Source organism: Salvia hispanica, chromosome 2 (assembly GCF_023119035.1).
Source record: "Salvia hispanica cultivar TCC Black 2014 chromosome 2, UniMelb_Shisp_WGS_1.0, whole genome shotgun sequence".
NCBI classification, from domain to species: Eukaryota; Viridiplantae; Streptophyta; class Magnoliopsida; order Lamiales; family Lamiaceae; genus Salvia; species Salvia hispanica.
Window position 1 is genome coordinate 35,866,006 of NC_062966.1, and position 16,876 is coordinate 35,882,881.

Genomic DNA, 16,876 nt, shown 5'->3' on the forward strand with positions numbered 1-16,876 from the left:
GTCTGCAACTGTCTGCTTCCCGCCCATGCAATTTATACACTTTTCGCCTAATAAAAAGGGATACTTTATTATAAAACGATTTTAATGCGAAATGCTAGAAATATTGACACTAGAATAAAATTCACCTCATAATATAGAAAAAATTTACTAGAACTGACGAAGACTATTTTATGCGGCCGAAATGACTAAACATCATTAATTTATGCATCAATTTCTTTTTATTTTTGGAGTACTAGGGCGTTATATTGTTAACTGTTTAAGTTGCTAACTAATTAATACAGTGTATTAAAAATGTCAATACGGTGACATCAAAATGTCAACACATTATATTGAAGTTCAACAAAATTATGTGTTGACATTTTGATGTCACCGTATTGACATTTTTAATACACTGCATTGATGAGTTAGCAACTTAAGAAAGTTAGCAATTGATCACACCCCTTAAATACTACTCCCTCCGTCCCGGCTAAGATGACACATTGCTTAATCGGCACGGGATTTTAGGAGTTATTGGTTAAAGTGTTTAATGGGAGAGAGAGAAGGTGGGTGTAGGTATTAAAATAGAGAGATAAAGAAATATGGATATTTTAATAAGAGAGAGAAAAAGTGGTTGAGTGTATTAATTGGAGAGAGAAAGTTACCAAATAAAGAAATGTGTCATCTTAGTTGGGACAAACTAAAAAGAAAAACGTGTCATCTTAAGCGGGACGGAGGGAGTATATGTCTATATCCGTTTATAAAAAGTAATTTTCGATTATAGACTACATAAATTTAAATGCAAAATATAAGTAAAGGAGATAGAGAAAAAAATAATTAAAGTGTTATTTGTGAGAAATGACTCATCTTATAAATATATGAAGACTATATTTAGTAGATGACCTAAATTGGGAAAACGTGAATTTTATTTTTTTTTGGGCGGAAGTAGTATTTATTTTCAAATAATGATTGAATTATAGTAACAAACTCAATAAATCAAGGAGTACATTTGACCTTGACAATAGTTGCCTTAATTTAACCACACAAGTAATCACAATAGAAGCATTATACTCCCAAAATAAGTCATTCATTATTTTCAAGTGTAATTTTTTGTAGAGAGAATTAGGACAAAGTTCACCTCTATCTCTACATATGTAACAACATCATTAACCAAAGCCAAAACTCAAAACACAATACATCCAAAGTTTGATAGCAATTCTATTACAAAGGGCGTCTCCTACTACTCCTTGAAGGTGTCGATCTACTCTCCTCCAAGCTCCCCGACGTGTCCGAGCCGCTGTTCTCGTTCGACCACATCTTCGACACCATCTTCGCTCCTCTGGCCCCGCCCTTCTCTGCTCCGCCTCCTCCGTTTTTCAGCCTCAGCGAAGCCAGCTCCGCCTTCAACGACTTGATCTCCTCGGACGTCTGCTCGCCCTCCCAGTCGTCGTCCGTGTTGGTCGTGCCAGACCTCGAGCTCCCATACGAACCCCCGGGAAGCAAGGCCTTGATAGACATTGTGTGATCACCGCCTCCTCCAGCTGCCCGGCTATGCTCGAAGAAGAGAACCTGCATAACAACCCGCAACGGGAGCCTCTCGTTTTGCACAACATGCGCACACGCCTCGCCCGAGAGCTTCCTGCAATCCATTAACCGGCACATCTTCTTCTTGTCGCTCTTACTAATCTCCGGGTGCTCCTGCAACAATCGAGTACAGCTCGTTTTAGCAACAACGGAACGAATAGAAGAGGCAAAATTCTTGAAGTAGTCGTGTACCTTGAGAAACATGTCAATGGCGCGGTAGATTCTGTCGTGCGTCTGTCTTGGAAAGCTCGAGACCATCACTGCTAGGTCGAGAAATCTGGACAGAGGCAACGAGGCATCTCGTGCAGCTTCAGCCAGATAACTATCCACCAACGTAGCAACATTTTCCTTGGCAGCATCGGAAGGGAATCCGTTGTACATGTCGTTAAACTTGGGATCGAGAGAGCAGTCGCTGTGTTCTTGCATCACAAACTGTTCAACCAAGTCATACACTATGTCTATGTTATATAAGGCCATCTCACCATTAGGCGAACGGATCAGAAAATCAGCCACTGTTGCTTCCCCGAGCTGCAGGGCGATTTTCTGCATCAGCTCCCGTCTCCCCAGCTCTCCACACCCCAACACGAACGAAGCTTGAAGTAACTTAAGCAGGAAACTACACGGTGCAGAGTTTATCTCCGTTGGCAGCAACTCCGTGATAGTTTCAACCAAGTATCGGTACTTGAGTGTGTCTCCGCCTCGTATAGTGCCTTTGCTGAAGCCAGGGAGCCTTCTTGAGACATAAGCTTGCAACGATTCCCCGATCACATCAGCAGAAACTCTCCCTTTAGCACGTATCGTTGAAATCACGCGTTTGTACAGATCAATATGAAGCTCACAAAGCTCCTCAACCCACCAGTCTTTAGGAACGGTTTGCTGCTGCCTCACACCGTTCCACAGAGGATCCTGTTCGTTCCCGGACATGAGCTTCTTCCTGTTATATGTGTACGACCAATCCACTCTGGAGGGATCGATGGAAGCTTTGGAAGCTATGGAATCGAGGCAGTGGCTGACGATCTTCAGCTCCTCGGACCAGGGGAGATGAGACCGTGTAGTCTGGAGAACAATGATGGAATCTTTCCAGCTTCGGAAGATGCTGGAGCTGAGGAAGACGTCGATCTTGTATATGAGATTTCCTTTCTCGACAGCCTCGTGCATTTCAAGATACTCTGCTGCACAGCGTGCTGCAACAACGTTGTAAGCGTTGAGCGTGGCGACCATGCCATAGCAGAACTTGGCACATATTTCAAGTGCAGTAGGTCCTCCCGGGATGTCGTCTATGCGAATCTCATCGTTTTCTTCGTTCGCGTTGCCAACGAGCTTCTGAAGGTGAGAGCTCTTGGAGAGAAGAGGAAACTGCAACAAGAAACAAGCATAAATATTGATGGTTTGTTACATCAAACTGTATTAGCAATATGTTAAGCAAGAAAATGAATATACCTTGTGGAGATAAAACTTGACATCACCAACATTAATGATCAAATCAGTGGCCAACTCTGTTGCTACATATCTGAAAGAAAGTTTTGGAGCAGTCCCATTTTTAGTAACTTAATATATTTATAAAGAAAAACAGCAAACTTATCATCTCATCTTCTAATGATGATGGTTTTTGTGTTACAAAATATTGATAGCATTTAAGTAGAGAGGAGAAGATAAAGTGGGACAAATAGGATATCCATTTTACCTATTCAATCAGTAGATTTAGTACACAAAATCCACACTAAAAACTCAAGATTTCCATGATTAGGTTGTCATTTGTTGAAATATAAGCTATACAACATAAACAGCATATGCTAATCAAACTAGAACTAAAACAGATAAAAAAAAGTGAATGGTTAACCTGATATTGTCCCCATCATTCTGAAACTGATCAGGTTTGGAGCCCAGCTTCATAAACTTCATTTTCTTGATGTATATATCTGCTGCAGATTTGTTTAAACCAAAACAACTTATCACTTGAGAAATCAAATGGAAGTAGCAAGAGCAGGTTGTGGAAGAAGATAAAGTTCTCCCAAGTCCAGCCCTAAAAACAGAGGATGCCTAATTGCTGCTCTCACTCAATACCTCAAACTTATAAATTTACTACTACCAACTTCAATAAAAAAAAAGTCAAAACCCCCAAATATCCACATTCCCCAAATAAAGATTTTGTAACAACCAATCAAGTTTTGAAGCATCAGTCAAAGCCAGCAGAAATCTTGGTAGACAAAAAGCATCAACTAGATTTGGAGGGTACTGGGAACATATCCACCTAAATCACTCCAACCAACAAATTGTGTTCCCATTGCTACACAAAACTACAATTTCCCAAAACAAATGAGCACTATTATACTCAACTAGTGATAGTAGTAAAAATCAAGATCACATTTTTACCATTGTCACATCACAAAATAGCACAACAAAGTTCAACCCAAACCAACAAAACAAGAATCATTTCAACATAAAGAAAGAAGCTTTAACACATGAGCAATACTCACCTAATCAAGAAAGGTTGAATGCTCAAAGTGGCTACCAAAATCCCAAGAGTTTTGAGGAAGAAAAACAAGAAAAGGGAAAGAGCTTGAAAACAAGTGAAGAAATGAAAAAAGATGAGTAGTTGCTAATCTTTGCCAGCCACCATGGTAACATAATGTTCTCACAAAAAGCCAAGCTCAGAATGTTCCCACACTCATCTATCCCTTGAGAATCAGCACCACCGCCCCCACCTCTTTCTCCCCTTCCCAAATTTATTTCCCTTTTTCCCCACATATTTATGCAAAAATATCAAATTTATTTATCACTTCCCTTTGAATCAGTAATAAAGATTTTAACTTTTTAATTCAATGAATAAAGAAATGAAAAAAGTAGGCACGCCAAACTGACACTGTGGTTGCACCCCATTCATCACATTGCTACATTTTTTACTTTATCTCTGTTTTGGAGTTTAGTCAAATGTTTTTAGTATATTTTGTTTTGGAATGGAAAACGACTTGCCTTCTTTTATATCACGTACTTCGATAATAATGGCATCCAACTTCATCCATGTTATTTACGTGAAAGAGAAATAAGTATGATACTACTACCTCAGTCCTATGCGAATAATAGTCTCATTTTTCTATTTTAGTTCATTCCGCGAATAAGAGTTCTGGTTCACTTAAGCATAAATGATAGTAGGATCTCACCTTCCACTAATTTATTTCATTCACATTTCATTTAAAACTACTCCCTTGATTTTCAAAAAATAGAAACATTTGAAACGGTACGGATTTTAATGCAATTGATAAAGTAAGTGAGAATAATTGGTAAAGTAAGAGAGATAAAAAAAAATGAGTAAAATAAGAGAAAGAAAGAGAAAAAGTAGTGAAAGTAGACTTAGTTGATTATGGGGTTTATATGCTAAAATAGAAAGATTCTAAAGTTTATATTTTTAAGGAACGGTTCATAATGAAAATAGTTGTTATTTTTGAAAAACGGATGGAGTAATATATACAAGTGAAACCCTTATTTCACTAACTTTTTTCCACTCATTTTTTTTAATATTTCTTAAAACTCGTGCCATCATGAAATAAGACTTTTAATTGCGAACGAAGAGAGTAATTTATTTGATTACAAAAATAAATAAATAAATAAATTGGTGGTCAGATTTCTCAACAAAATAATTACAAAAATAAATAAATAAATAAATTGGTGGTCAGATTTCTCAACAAAATACTACTCCATGAAAGAGTCATCAATGGAGGGCACGTTGTATACTCATCACTTACTTTGGAGTTACAAGTTGGATGTCCAGTTAAAACACAACCCCAACACTTAAAGATATTATCTTTGATTCAATTGATAATTTTATAAGGTGGTTTGCGAAAAATTTATATTGGGATGAAAGTTGGTCCATGGTTGTAGTAAACATTTTATTCACCTAAAATAGTATATTAAGGACCAGTTTTAATTTTTACTCAAATAAAAAATAGAAAAACTCAACAAAATATGAAAGAGTCAGCAATGGAGGGCACGTGGTATACTCATCACTTACTTTGGAGTTACAAATTGGGTGTCCAATTAAAAGACAACCCAAACACTTTTTTTTGTGATTTTAAAAAATATTATCTCTGATTCAATTGATAATTTTATAAGGTGGTTTGCGAAAATTTTCTATTGAGATAAAAATTGGTCCATGGTGTAGTGAACATTTTAGTTCACCTAAGTATTTTGATTATCATTGATGCACTAAAAATATTTGAATAAATAAATAAAGTCTGACAATCATTACTATTTGTAATCTGAAGATCTGCACAATATATACCTGCGAAATAAATTGTACAATTATTACAGTCTCTGCAATATAATTATACCGGTCACGAGTATATGTCGGATTAGTAATACTTAATTTAGAGAAATAATTCCACAATATGTAGAAGTTTAAATGAGTTTAAATTGGTTAATCTTGTGGAGCAGAAAGCCAAAAATTTACAGGAAAATTAATTTAGGTTACGTTAAGAATATTTGAATTAATAGTTTAAGATTGTAATCTATGGATATGCATCCGTTATGGGTCTGAATCATTGTCTAGCTTTATTCAAAGCAAAATGTCATTATTAATTAATAATAATAATAATAATAATAACAATTACTATGATATGAAAAAAATTGAAATTTGGCGTGGACAAAATCTTCAAGAATGATTAAATGTGATTGATGATAATACTTAATTAATTGAAGTGATGAGCAGAAAATGTCGTTTGAGATTGTCTGAAATAAAGCATATCTAGAGATGCTCTGCACTCTCAACTCAACCGTGACAGCACGTGCTAAAATGAACCAACATATACAGATTCCTTTCCTAATTTCTGCATATTTACATTATAAAACTTGTTATTCATTAAATGGGCCAATAGAATCTTTTATTCATAGTTAAAATGAAAGTAGCCCATCTCAGTCTATCAACTACGTCATCTCTTACGACAGAAACCTTAAAAATGAAGGTTTATTCAGACATTGTTCGTCCTCGAATAATGAGAAGAACAATTGAACAAATACAAATAAACACAAATAGGTCATTTAAATAGTTTGTTGTATGAGGAGAATTGGGCTAAGTCACTCAAAGTTGGCTATGAAGCTTTTCTAGCTCGAGTAGGTGAGAAAATGATACTCCACATTTATAACTAAAAACGTGAATGATAAAACACGAAGTTTCAAAAATTCCCCGGTCGTTCCTTAACTTATTTGGAGACAAATTTGATACAAGTATTTACAGTACTAAATTGGAGCATACGTGTACAATTTTGGTGTTGTCAATGAATAGTGATGTAAATGTGTATTAATGTGATGATGTGGACAACTTGAACTGAAAATAAAAAATAACTAGCATATATTTGATCAAATGAGACAATTGAGAATTTTTTAAACTTCATTAACCATTATCATTTAAGTTTTGAAAAATTGGCTAGCAATTAATTAACCCTTCTTAATTTGTGTAACACAGTAATTGACTAGTGATCTAACAATTGGGTTCCAAAATGGGCTTTCTGCAGAAAACAAAGTGGAGTAGTATTATGATAGAAGACATATTCGGGAACTGGCCCATTAAACTACTCAAAATACAACTCACCTCTCAAGCCCAAAACAACAATCAATATATATTGCACATGCTACACTCTAGAAATAAAATTATAATGAAAAATATACTAATGTTTTATGGGATGTTATCTAATGAAAACTATAAATATTGTACAAACTCAAAACTATAATCTAGACCATTGAAAAATGTCAACAGATCATAAAAAAATATCAACAGAAAAATATCAACAGAATTTCAACAGTAGTCAATGATTGATGTTGTGTTGATACTTTGTTAACATTAAAATATTGAAATTTTACACTATGTTGATATTGTATTGAAAATATATTGAAGTTGTGTTGGGGAGTTTTTGAGTTTGTACAATATATAAGTTTATATTTTAACACTACCCAATGTTACATAGTTAAACATTTATTTCCAAAATCAACATCCACATTTATGATGATGATTGTGAAGGTCACTAATTATACGTGCTTTGTGAGTATGACTGTATGATTAGGAATCTAAGGATGTGATCAATTGTTAACTTTCTTAAGTTGCTAACTTGCTAACTCATCAATTTTGTGTATTAAAAATGTTAATATGGTGACATTAAAATGTCAACAGTTGAACTTTAATATAATGTGTTGATATTATGTGTTGACATTTTAATATTACCGTATTGACATTTTTAGTACAGAATATTAACGAGTTAGCAAAGTTAGCAATTTAAATAGTTAACAATATAACGCACCCTAGGAATCTAACTCTTTCTATGTTAAGCGTCCATTTTGAAAGTTAAAAAAGTTAAGTTATAATCTTAAATTAAGTTTCTGCTTTTGGCACCAGTAATTTTAAGGACATTTCGAGCAGCATAATTTTTGTCTTTTCTATTATTTTATTTCAACTATAAACAGAGTATTTTCGTGAGCTATACTTCACTTCTTGTAGTGATCTGATTTTAGATTCTTGTCTGATTTCCACTTCTTTTACTTCTGGTTTTAATGTGTATGGAGTAGAAATTACGTGTAGACTTTCGAATTATGATTATTGTTCTATAATGGTACGTAGCTAACAAGCAATTATTGTTGTCTAACTCAATAATGTAATTATAATTGCGAATTTAAGAATCCGAAAAAAATATCTCCATTTTAATTTGCACTTATTTGTTTGCTTTTACCTAATAATCACTATTTACTATCCTTATGAGATGGGACTCTACCAAATCTCAGCCAATATTTAAAAATTATTATCTATATAATTTCTGTTTCTTTGAGAAAGCAAATTGAATAAAGAGATACACAGAATCTACACTATTTTGGTGAATAAATTGAATTTTTAAAAATTTAGTGGGTCATATAATCCTCCAAACACTCATCATATATTTATTTCATAAATCTAATTTACCTCACTAAAGTGTTAATAATTTCAGACCACATCTTTTATTTCTACTTCAACTTTTTGCTGGAGTAAACTTTACTTTTCTATCCTTTTTTATTTTCCTTTCATTGTATGGTAATGTACAACATGAGTTGTTTTGATCGTGTAAATAATTTGTTTTTTAAATGAGATGATATTTTTTATTTAAATTCTCAAGAAAATACGAAAAGGTTATTGTCTGAGAAATGATCATTCAACGGTGAAATTAAGGCAATGAAAAGGATATATATAGCCTCATGTCGCCATCACTCACTGATTGGCATATCATTTAATTTATTTGGACAAAAATAAGAATGAGCTATCGGTTTCAATTAGAATTTCTGGTGTAAGAAAATAGATCCACCCTGGATATAAAAACAATAAAAAGAATTAATATGTAATTATTAATTTTGCCCGAGATTTATAAAAAGCATTCATACTTTAAAGTTGGACATGAATTATTAATTTTTTTATTGTAATCGTTTATTATGTGTTGGATGAGCATCATTACTGCAGCCATAGTAGAGCTGGATATGAAGATGAATTAAAAAAGTAGGAGAATATTAAAACTATAAAAAAGAGGAAAATGAAATGTGATAAAAAGGGAATCAACAGGGAAAAAAGTGTCGGCCTCGGCAAGTGCAAAAAAGAATCAAAATGGCGATAACATAACAACAATATATTTTAGACAAGAAAAAAAAAGTAAGAGGTGGTCCATTTGGCACTAGGGTTGTGAGGTTTTATCCGGAATGTCGGTTTGGCCTCGAATCGGATTGTTGGTTTTGGTTTCGAAATCATAATCAGTGTTTTCCTATTTAACCAAAATCATTGTATTGATTTTATCAGTCTAGTTTCAGTTTTGGTTCCAATATTTTCAAACCACAAAATGACATTTAATCAACGATTTTGATCGAAACACAACTAAATCGAAAAAACATGTGATTTCAGTACTATCGGTTTGGTTTCAAAATCATAATCAGTGTTTCCGATTTAATCAAAAGTGTCATATCAATTTTATCAGTCCGGTTTCAGTTTTGGTTCCTACATTTTTCAAATTGTGAAATAGCGTTAATCAGCGATTTCAATCGATACCCAGCTTAATCAGAAAAACATGCGACTTTGATCTAAATTTCAGAAAATTTGTTTAAAAAATCGTGAAAATCGATCAAACACCATATCCGATCCCAAACTGAAACCACGAAAATGATCGTCGGTCGGGTTACACTTCCACTCCCCTTTAGAACCAAAATAGGCGACAAACCTACCGCTAGCCCAAGCACTAAGCACTCATCATCCTCTATTTATTTCCAAAAGCACGAAAAGAGGATCATTCCATCCATGCCATATCCCATGTGACGTCCACATTAGTAAATCATTTTTATTGTACACACCAACTTTACTAAAAAAACCATTATTCTACTTGTCAATACCTAACAACACACCTTTCACTTGTTAAAATACTGGGAATATTTTGTACATAAAAGTGCTGACTTAAATAGCATCTAGATCTTGCAGCACTCCGAAGCTTCTCCTTCACAGCCTCTTTCTCTCTCCTCTCTCTCAAGAGATGAATAAGGTGAGAGAAAACAACACAAGAGGAAGAGAGATCACAAGATGAAAGCTCATTGCATCATCACCATTTTCATGCTCCTCTTCCTCACATTTGTTGCAGATTCCAAATTCATCAATGAAGAGAAACACAACAACAGGAAGAGGATTCTGCACCAACCATTCTTCCCAATCACTTCCTCTCCGCCTCCTCCGCCTCCGTCTCCGCCTCCGCCCGGCCAAGACCAGCCCTTCTTCCACTCACTCCCAGTGGATCAGAGCCACCAAACTCCACCACCATCACCACCAGCACCGCGGCAGAGCAATTCGATCAAGAAACTTGCCATCGGAGTCTCCTCCGCGATGCTGGCGCTGGCGATGGTGTCGGCCGTGGCGTTCGTCGTCCACAGCCGCCGCGTCAAGAAACGACACGAATCGCAGAAGCTCGTTGGAGGGGACGAGGGGCCGGCATTGCCCCCGCCCTCCAACTTCCTCTACATCGGCACGGTGGAGCCATCCGCCGCGAGTGTGCTCAGCGAGGCCGGGACAGATGATGCCTCGGCCTCGCCCTACAGGAAGCTGAACTCGGCCAAGCGATTCAGTCGCTACAGGCCGAGTCCAGACCTGCAGCCTCTGCCGCCGCTGACTAAGCCGCCCCCTCCTCCTCCGGCCATCAGCTCGCCGCCTCCAATGTCGTCCTCCGACGACGAGAGCCACGACACCGTCTTCTACACGCCACAAGGCTCGTCGGTGAGCCATGGGTCGCCTAGCTCGCGCCACAGCCACACGAGCCACAGCAACAGAGTAGCTCATTCAAAGAGAAGTTCACCTAAGTCACGCCTCTCAGCATCATCTCAGGATACAAAGCCGGTCATCATACCCTCAATCAAGCCGCCTTCTCCGCCACCACCGCCGCCAAATTCTCACAAAAGGAACAAACTTGCACGTCCCCCACCGCCTCCTCCTCCTCCTCTGCCGCCGCCGTTATCATCAATCGCAATAAAATACGGAGATGTACAACATTCCAAACCACCAACATTTTCCAATAAAGTGATAAAACCAGAGACAATGAGTCCTAGTCCCAAATCAACTTTCACTGACAGTTCAACAGTGAAAGTAGATGTAGAGGACCCTAGTGGATCCAAACCAAAACTCAAGCCTCTGCACTGGGACAAAGTACGAGCCACCTCGGACCGAGTCACAGTTTGGGACCAGTTGAACTCCAGCTCCTTCCAGTAAGTAGAAAGATGCTTTCTTTGTAGGTGTGGAAGCCAATCCATACTTATAGATCAAGTACTACTTTGCAGGTTAAATGAGGATGCCATGGAGTCCCTTTTCGGGTTCAATTCTGCGAATTCAGTTCCAAAAGATGCAACTAAAAAGTCAGCCACGGAGCAGGAGATCAGAGTGTTGGATCCGAAGAAGTCCCAGAACATCGCCATCCTGTTACGCGCGTTGAATGTCACCAGAGAAGAGGTTGCTCAAGCACTTCTAGATGGTATGCCACACTTCTGTTTACCTATTAATAGCTGTCTCAGTATGAAGTTATAGATGGTTAGGTGAGAAATAAAATTTCATAAATTGAATGCATATCCAGTCATAAAAGAGAGATATCAGACAGAAAAACTAGTCACCCATTAGTGCCAGAATATTCAAATTAAGTAGGAGTATCATTCTTTAGTGAGTAATTTGTACCTTGACATCTGATGCTTTACAAAGAAGAACTAGAACAAATTCTTTGTATATAACAACTATGAATCTTCCTTGGAGTTGAAGTTCAATCCAACTACTTCAAACATACATAATATAGTAAAGATATAAGCACCTAAAATGGCATGCTGGAAAATTGTTATATATACATTTGGGACAGTGGCGCGTGCTCATAGAAGAACGGTAAGCAGATAACGTAGCTAAAGAACATTTGACTGCGTAGTGAATGAGACGATTACCAAGTTCCTTCGGGTGGATACTCAATCATGGAAAGTGAATGTTATGTTATTGCTGCAGGAAATACAGAGGAATTGGGTCCTGAGCTGTTGGAGACTTTGGTGAAGATGGCACCAACCAAGGAGGAAGAGATCAAACTTAAAGACTGCAAGGCTGAAAGCTCGAAACTGGGATCAGCAGAGCGATTCCTCAAGGCAATTCTTGATATTCCGTTCGCCTTCAAAAGAGTGGAGGCCATGCTTTATAGAGCCAACTTCCACACAGAAGTAGCTTACCTGAGAAACTCTTTTCAAACACTGGAGGTAAGAGAATATTCCATTCTTGAAATGTTAAAGGAGTGTCAATAGATGTAAAATCTTCCTACAAACAGCTCATTTTACTCTGCAGGAAGCAAGTGAAGAATTGAAGAATAGCCGCATGTTCCTAAAGCTGCTTGAAGCTGTTCTACGGACAGGGAACCGCATGAATGATGGCACGAATCGTGGCGATGCAAGAGCCTTCAAATTGGACACATTGCTAAAACTAGTAGACGTAAAAGGAACAGATGGTAAGACAACCTTACTTCACTTTGTTGTCCAAGAGATAATCAGATCAGAAGGCACGGATTCGGATCCAGCAAGTGAAATTACAACAAATTTCAAGTCTAAAGAAGAGGAGTTCAAGAAGCAAGGACTGCACATCGTGTCCGGGCTGAGTAAAGAGATCGGCAGTGTCAAAAAGGCAGCAGGAATGGACTCGGACGTACTTAGCAGCTACGTCTCTAAGCTTGAAATGGGACTCCAAAAGGCCAGTTCGGTCATGCAATACGAGAGGCAAAGCACTCCAGGAAAATTCTTTAGTTCAATGAAAGAGTTTCTTGAAGAGGCTACTGATGAAATCGCGAGAATCAAGGCTGAAGAGAGGAAAGCATTGTCACTAGTGAAAGAGGTGACAGAGTATTTTCATGGAAATGCTGCGAAAGAGGAGGCTCATCCGTTCAGGATTTTCATGATCGTACGAGACTTTCTCGCTATACTGGATAACGTGTGCAAAGATGTCAGTAGGATGCACGATAGAGCAACGGTAGGGGCAGGGAGATCGTTCAGGATACCAGCAAACGCATCGTTGCCAGTGCTCGATAGATATCACACAAGTCAGGGGGAAGATAGCACCTGTTAATCGATCTACGGATGAAGAACAGCCACATTTGATCACAGGATGCTTATGAAGTAGCAAAATCACAGAATGACAGAACAAGCATCATGTACAGCCACATACCACACCATGAAAGTGCAAAATCAATTGAAATTTACAGAAGGAAAGAGCTCAAACAAGCAGCTGGGAATGTGGAAATTTTGAACGATATGTATAGCTACAATATCTAGCAAGCATGTGAAATCAATAGGAAAGAGGAGCTTTATGAATTAGTTTACGCTTTCTTCTAAACAATAGGGATTCAGATGAACAATCTTCTTTCACTTTATATACACATATAATGTTATTTTCAATAAGTAAATGAATAAAAGTGCATTCTTTCTTCGTATAAACCAATCCAAAATATTCATTTCATGCAAATTTACAATTTCAATCTATCACAAAAACTGTAGCACGTGACCTTAAGGTGTTTGATACAATGCCGCAGTTGGAATTGCAGAAAAGCGCAGCAAATTCAATCGAATCGCAGCAAATAATGACTGAATCAACGTGGAAATACATAAAAAATTTGCTAATTTTGTCCCTAAAAACATCATCAATTTTGCTATTATGTTCTACCACCAATGTTCATATTTTTTTCACTTTATCAATTGATTACATAAAAAAATAAGCACAAACTCATACATTTCCCTAACATTTATTATTTCTCAGTTTATTTTTAGATCAAATTTTAGATTAGTAGTACTAACAAATTGAACTCAGCTTTTAGTAGATGCTTTGCCTCTTTCTCTTTTCGGTTTTTTGTCGTTTCCTTTTACTTTTTTTATTTCTTTACTACGGAGTAGTACTTTTTAAAATTTATACATGTCGTTTTCTATATTTACAAAAAATTGTTTTCACTCCTTTTTTTGTAATGTTTTTCCAATTTTGTATAAATAATTATATTAAAAAATGGCCACCAATATAAGTCATCCGTTGAAAAGTCACTCCTAAAAGTCATCTTCACCTGCACAATATTTTTTCTCCAATATAGAATGTCTTATTAGGGTGATTCAACTATTACAACTAAACAAGAATCTACACCTTCCATTCTAATGTACTCATCTTTTCAAATGAAAAAAACAAAGAATAAAGAATGGATATATACAAATATATAATTGGTAAGGTATGGCATCAATTCTTGATCACAAAATATGAATCAAAAAATGAAAAATAGAATGATTATGTATTCTCATCTTCAATTCCTTGTATTATGTTGAATCCAATGAGAGAAAAGGGCCTCCAGTTATACTCTTTGATCTCACTATTTTCTTCACCAAAATTCTCCATCTAACATCTTCTTTCTTGCTCTGTCTCCTCCTCCTCTGCCTAAAACTTCTGCAATTCCAAAACTCCAATATTAGGACCAATCAAAAATTACACCCAAAGCGAACAATATCAATACTAATGTGGAGTTCGGGTGTGCATCGACGAACCCTCACAACATCATCTAACAATATATGATGGGGAAGCAAGAAATGACCTGCACAATGGCACGCTGCAACCATCCGGGGTAGGGCAAAGATGCGAGTGCAGTTCCAAGATTTGCCACATTCGCTTGCAATGGATGCATCCACCGGAGCTTCTCATCTTGCAACCAGCAAAGTGGCGGACGAGTGTTTCAAGGCTCGTACAAGCCGGGTATTCGCAGGGGCCTTGATCATTTCGTGGGGCCTTATCGTGTGGCCCAATCGTCCGACATCCGTCTCTGAATATGTGAACTATCGCCTCCATTGCTTCGTATAGCTGCATGTATATATTCCTCTCATTCTGCTTCCTCTTCCTGATCTTTCGTATCTGGAAAAGTTTCAAATGTTCCTTGTTAGCAAAGGAAGCAGAAAATATCTCTCATTATTGAGAATTTCTGATGCTTACAGCTTCTTCATCCGTCAAAGACTCGATTAGTTCCTTTTCTAGGACTGGGTGGCTCATTCTCATGTCCTGCCACCCATCCGTGGATACTACTGCCTTGATATTCGATACAATGAAGCGATGGCACATGATGCTCAGCCGGGGAGAGTCGCACAGCAAAGCAAGTTGAAAGATATCAACTACATTCTCGATGTTCATCAATTTTGTCTCCAGCCAACGCTCACATAGATGCTTTAGTTCCCCAACGGCATATGCATGTGACAGCGCCAACAAGGGCAGTGCGAATGTCCTCATTTTTTCTTCTTCGAAGCTACAAATAGTAAAACGAATTGGTGAGCAAGGTGCAACATGCGCATATCTAACCGGTTTCTTGTTTTCCAGTTAGAAACGACATACACAAACAGTATGTAAGGAATTAAGGCACAGAAACCGTAAACAGGAAACTACTTGCAACAGCAATCATATGTTACAAGTTCAGTTGGAGCTATCCACAAAGTAGAAATGCCAATTTTAGATTATTAGATGCAATGAAAACGAAGAAACCATCTAACCAAGAAATGATCTCAATAATCAAAAGTCACTTCATATTTGCACAAGAATGGTTGAAGAAACTATGCATGAACAGCAATAATGACTTGATGTTAAGTTCTTTACCACGATGAATATAAGAACCGGATGAAAACACGAACTGCTTCAGATGGAGCTCCACGAATTGGTATTGATCGCCGTTTTCTCTGACCTCTGCCTTTCGATTTGGTTAGCATAGCCTTGAAGACTGGAGAAGCCACGCCCTGCGTTCACCAAATCAATTCAAAAACTTGCTACATTTAACTTTCACATAACATGTGTATGTGTTCTTTATCAAAACTCACAAGAATACTGGCATGTGCGTAGATGACGCCACCATCGTCAGTCGAGATGGAGATATCAGCTCGATAAGCCTCATCGAAGAGACGATCCGAATTATTTGCAGCACTACGAGCACAGATGCAACCCTCCCTCCTCTTGACTCCACTTATTAACAACCCTATTTTGTGAGAGGGCAATGGAGGTGGAAGAGGCAATGCCTTCTCCAAACATTCCTCTTTTTTGTAATTCATTTCACCTCTGCATAAGAACAATAACACAACATTCCAGCTTCAAATTATGAGGAAATTCAGCTCTTGAGATCCATACATGAATTAATTTCAGCTCAAATTGCAACAACAACTCATACACACATGAATCCATCCATCCATCCCCATCAGATTTCATACATAAGATTGAATTAATGTTCATCTTATCTCTGCATTAACACTAAACCCATAATACTAATGTGAATTACAAATCATGTGATCTTGATTCATCTAAAACCAGCCTCATTTGATCAATTGCCACAAACACAAACAGAATCAAAATTCAAATAAAATCTCTAGATCTGTAATTCATGATCCTAATAAGCCTTTATCAAAAAAAAATGCTTTTTAATTATAAAATCACGAATTATTCAGAGAATGGGGAAATTCCAGCATTACCTTTGTAAATCGTTGCAGAGGAGAAAATGTATACAATGTCAGATTGAGAATCGTCGTTATTAATGATCAAATTGATGAAATGAATAATATTCAGGAGGCAATCTCTCAAGTAGATTGCAATTTTGTGTAATTAGCACTCTATTAATCTTGCAGCAATTGGATAATTGCTAATTGTTGCAAGAAATAGAGAGATATAAATGGAGTGAGTTCTATCTATATATGAAAGAGAGTTTGATGCAAACTCAAAAATGGTGAATATATATAGAAATACACACAGAAACACACACACACATATATATACATATATATG

General features: G+C 37.0%; 3 protein-coding genes across 4 annotated transcripts; 1 reads left to right on the top strand and 2 right to left on the bottom strand.

The window, feature by feature from the left end:
• Positions 1–1,044: 1,044 nt before the first annotated feature.
• On the bottom strand, positions 1,045–4,273 carry LOC125207312 (BTB/POZ domain-containing protein NPY5). 2 transcript variants are annotated; one of them, XM_048106599.1, is made up of 5 exons: positions 4,038–4,273; positions 3,401–3,479; positions 3,001–3,070; positions 1,753–2,916; positions 1,045–1,674 (listed from the first exon to the last, which is right to left on the bottom strand). In XM_048106599.1, exons 2-5 carry the CDS (start codon positions 3,460–3,462, stop codon positions 1,198–1,200), a joined length of 1,773 nt encoding a protein of 590 aa, XP_047962556.1. In that variant the 5' UTR covers positions 3,463–3,479; positions 4,038–4,273; the 3' UTR covers positions 1,045–1,197. The 2 variants fall into 2 exon arrangements, with proteins under 2 accessions (XP_047962556.1, XP_047962555.1); XM_048106598.1 differs by having other exon boundaries at positions 3,401–3,482.
• A 5,694-nt stretch (positions 4,274–9,967) lies between these two features.
• Positions 9,968–13,494, top strand: LOC125207933 (formin-like protein 6). The gene is made up of 4 exons (XM_048107455.1): positions 9,968–11,295; positions 11,368–11,558; positions 12,068–12,309; positions 12,395–13,494. The coding sequence occupies exons 1-4, from the start codon at positions 10,127–10,129 to the stop codon at positions 13,163–13,165; spliced, it is 2,373 nt and encodes a 790-aa protein (XP_047963412.1). The 5' UTR covers positions 9,968–10,126; the 3' UTR covers positions 13,166–13,494.
• A 776-nt stretch (positions 13,495–14,270) lies between these two features.
• Positions 14,271–16,808, bottom strand: LOC125205531 (BTB/POZ and TAZ domain-containing protein 4-like). Its single transcript, XM_048104542.1, has 6 exons — positions 16,567–16,808; positions 15,925–16,159; positions 15,707–15,843; positions 15,056–15,362; positions 14,664–14,977; positions 14,271–14,518 (listed from the first exon to the last, which is right to left on the bottom strand). Exons 2-6 carry the CDS (start codon positions 16,150–16,152, stop codon positions 14,392–14,394), a joined length of 1,113 nt encoding a protein of 370 aa, XP_047960499.1. The 5' UTR covers positions 16,153–16,159; positions 16,567–16,808; the 3' UTR covers positions 14,271–14,391.
• Between the last annotated feature and the right edge of the window lie 68 nt (positions 16,809–16,876).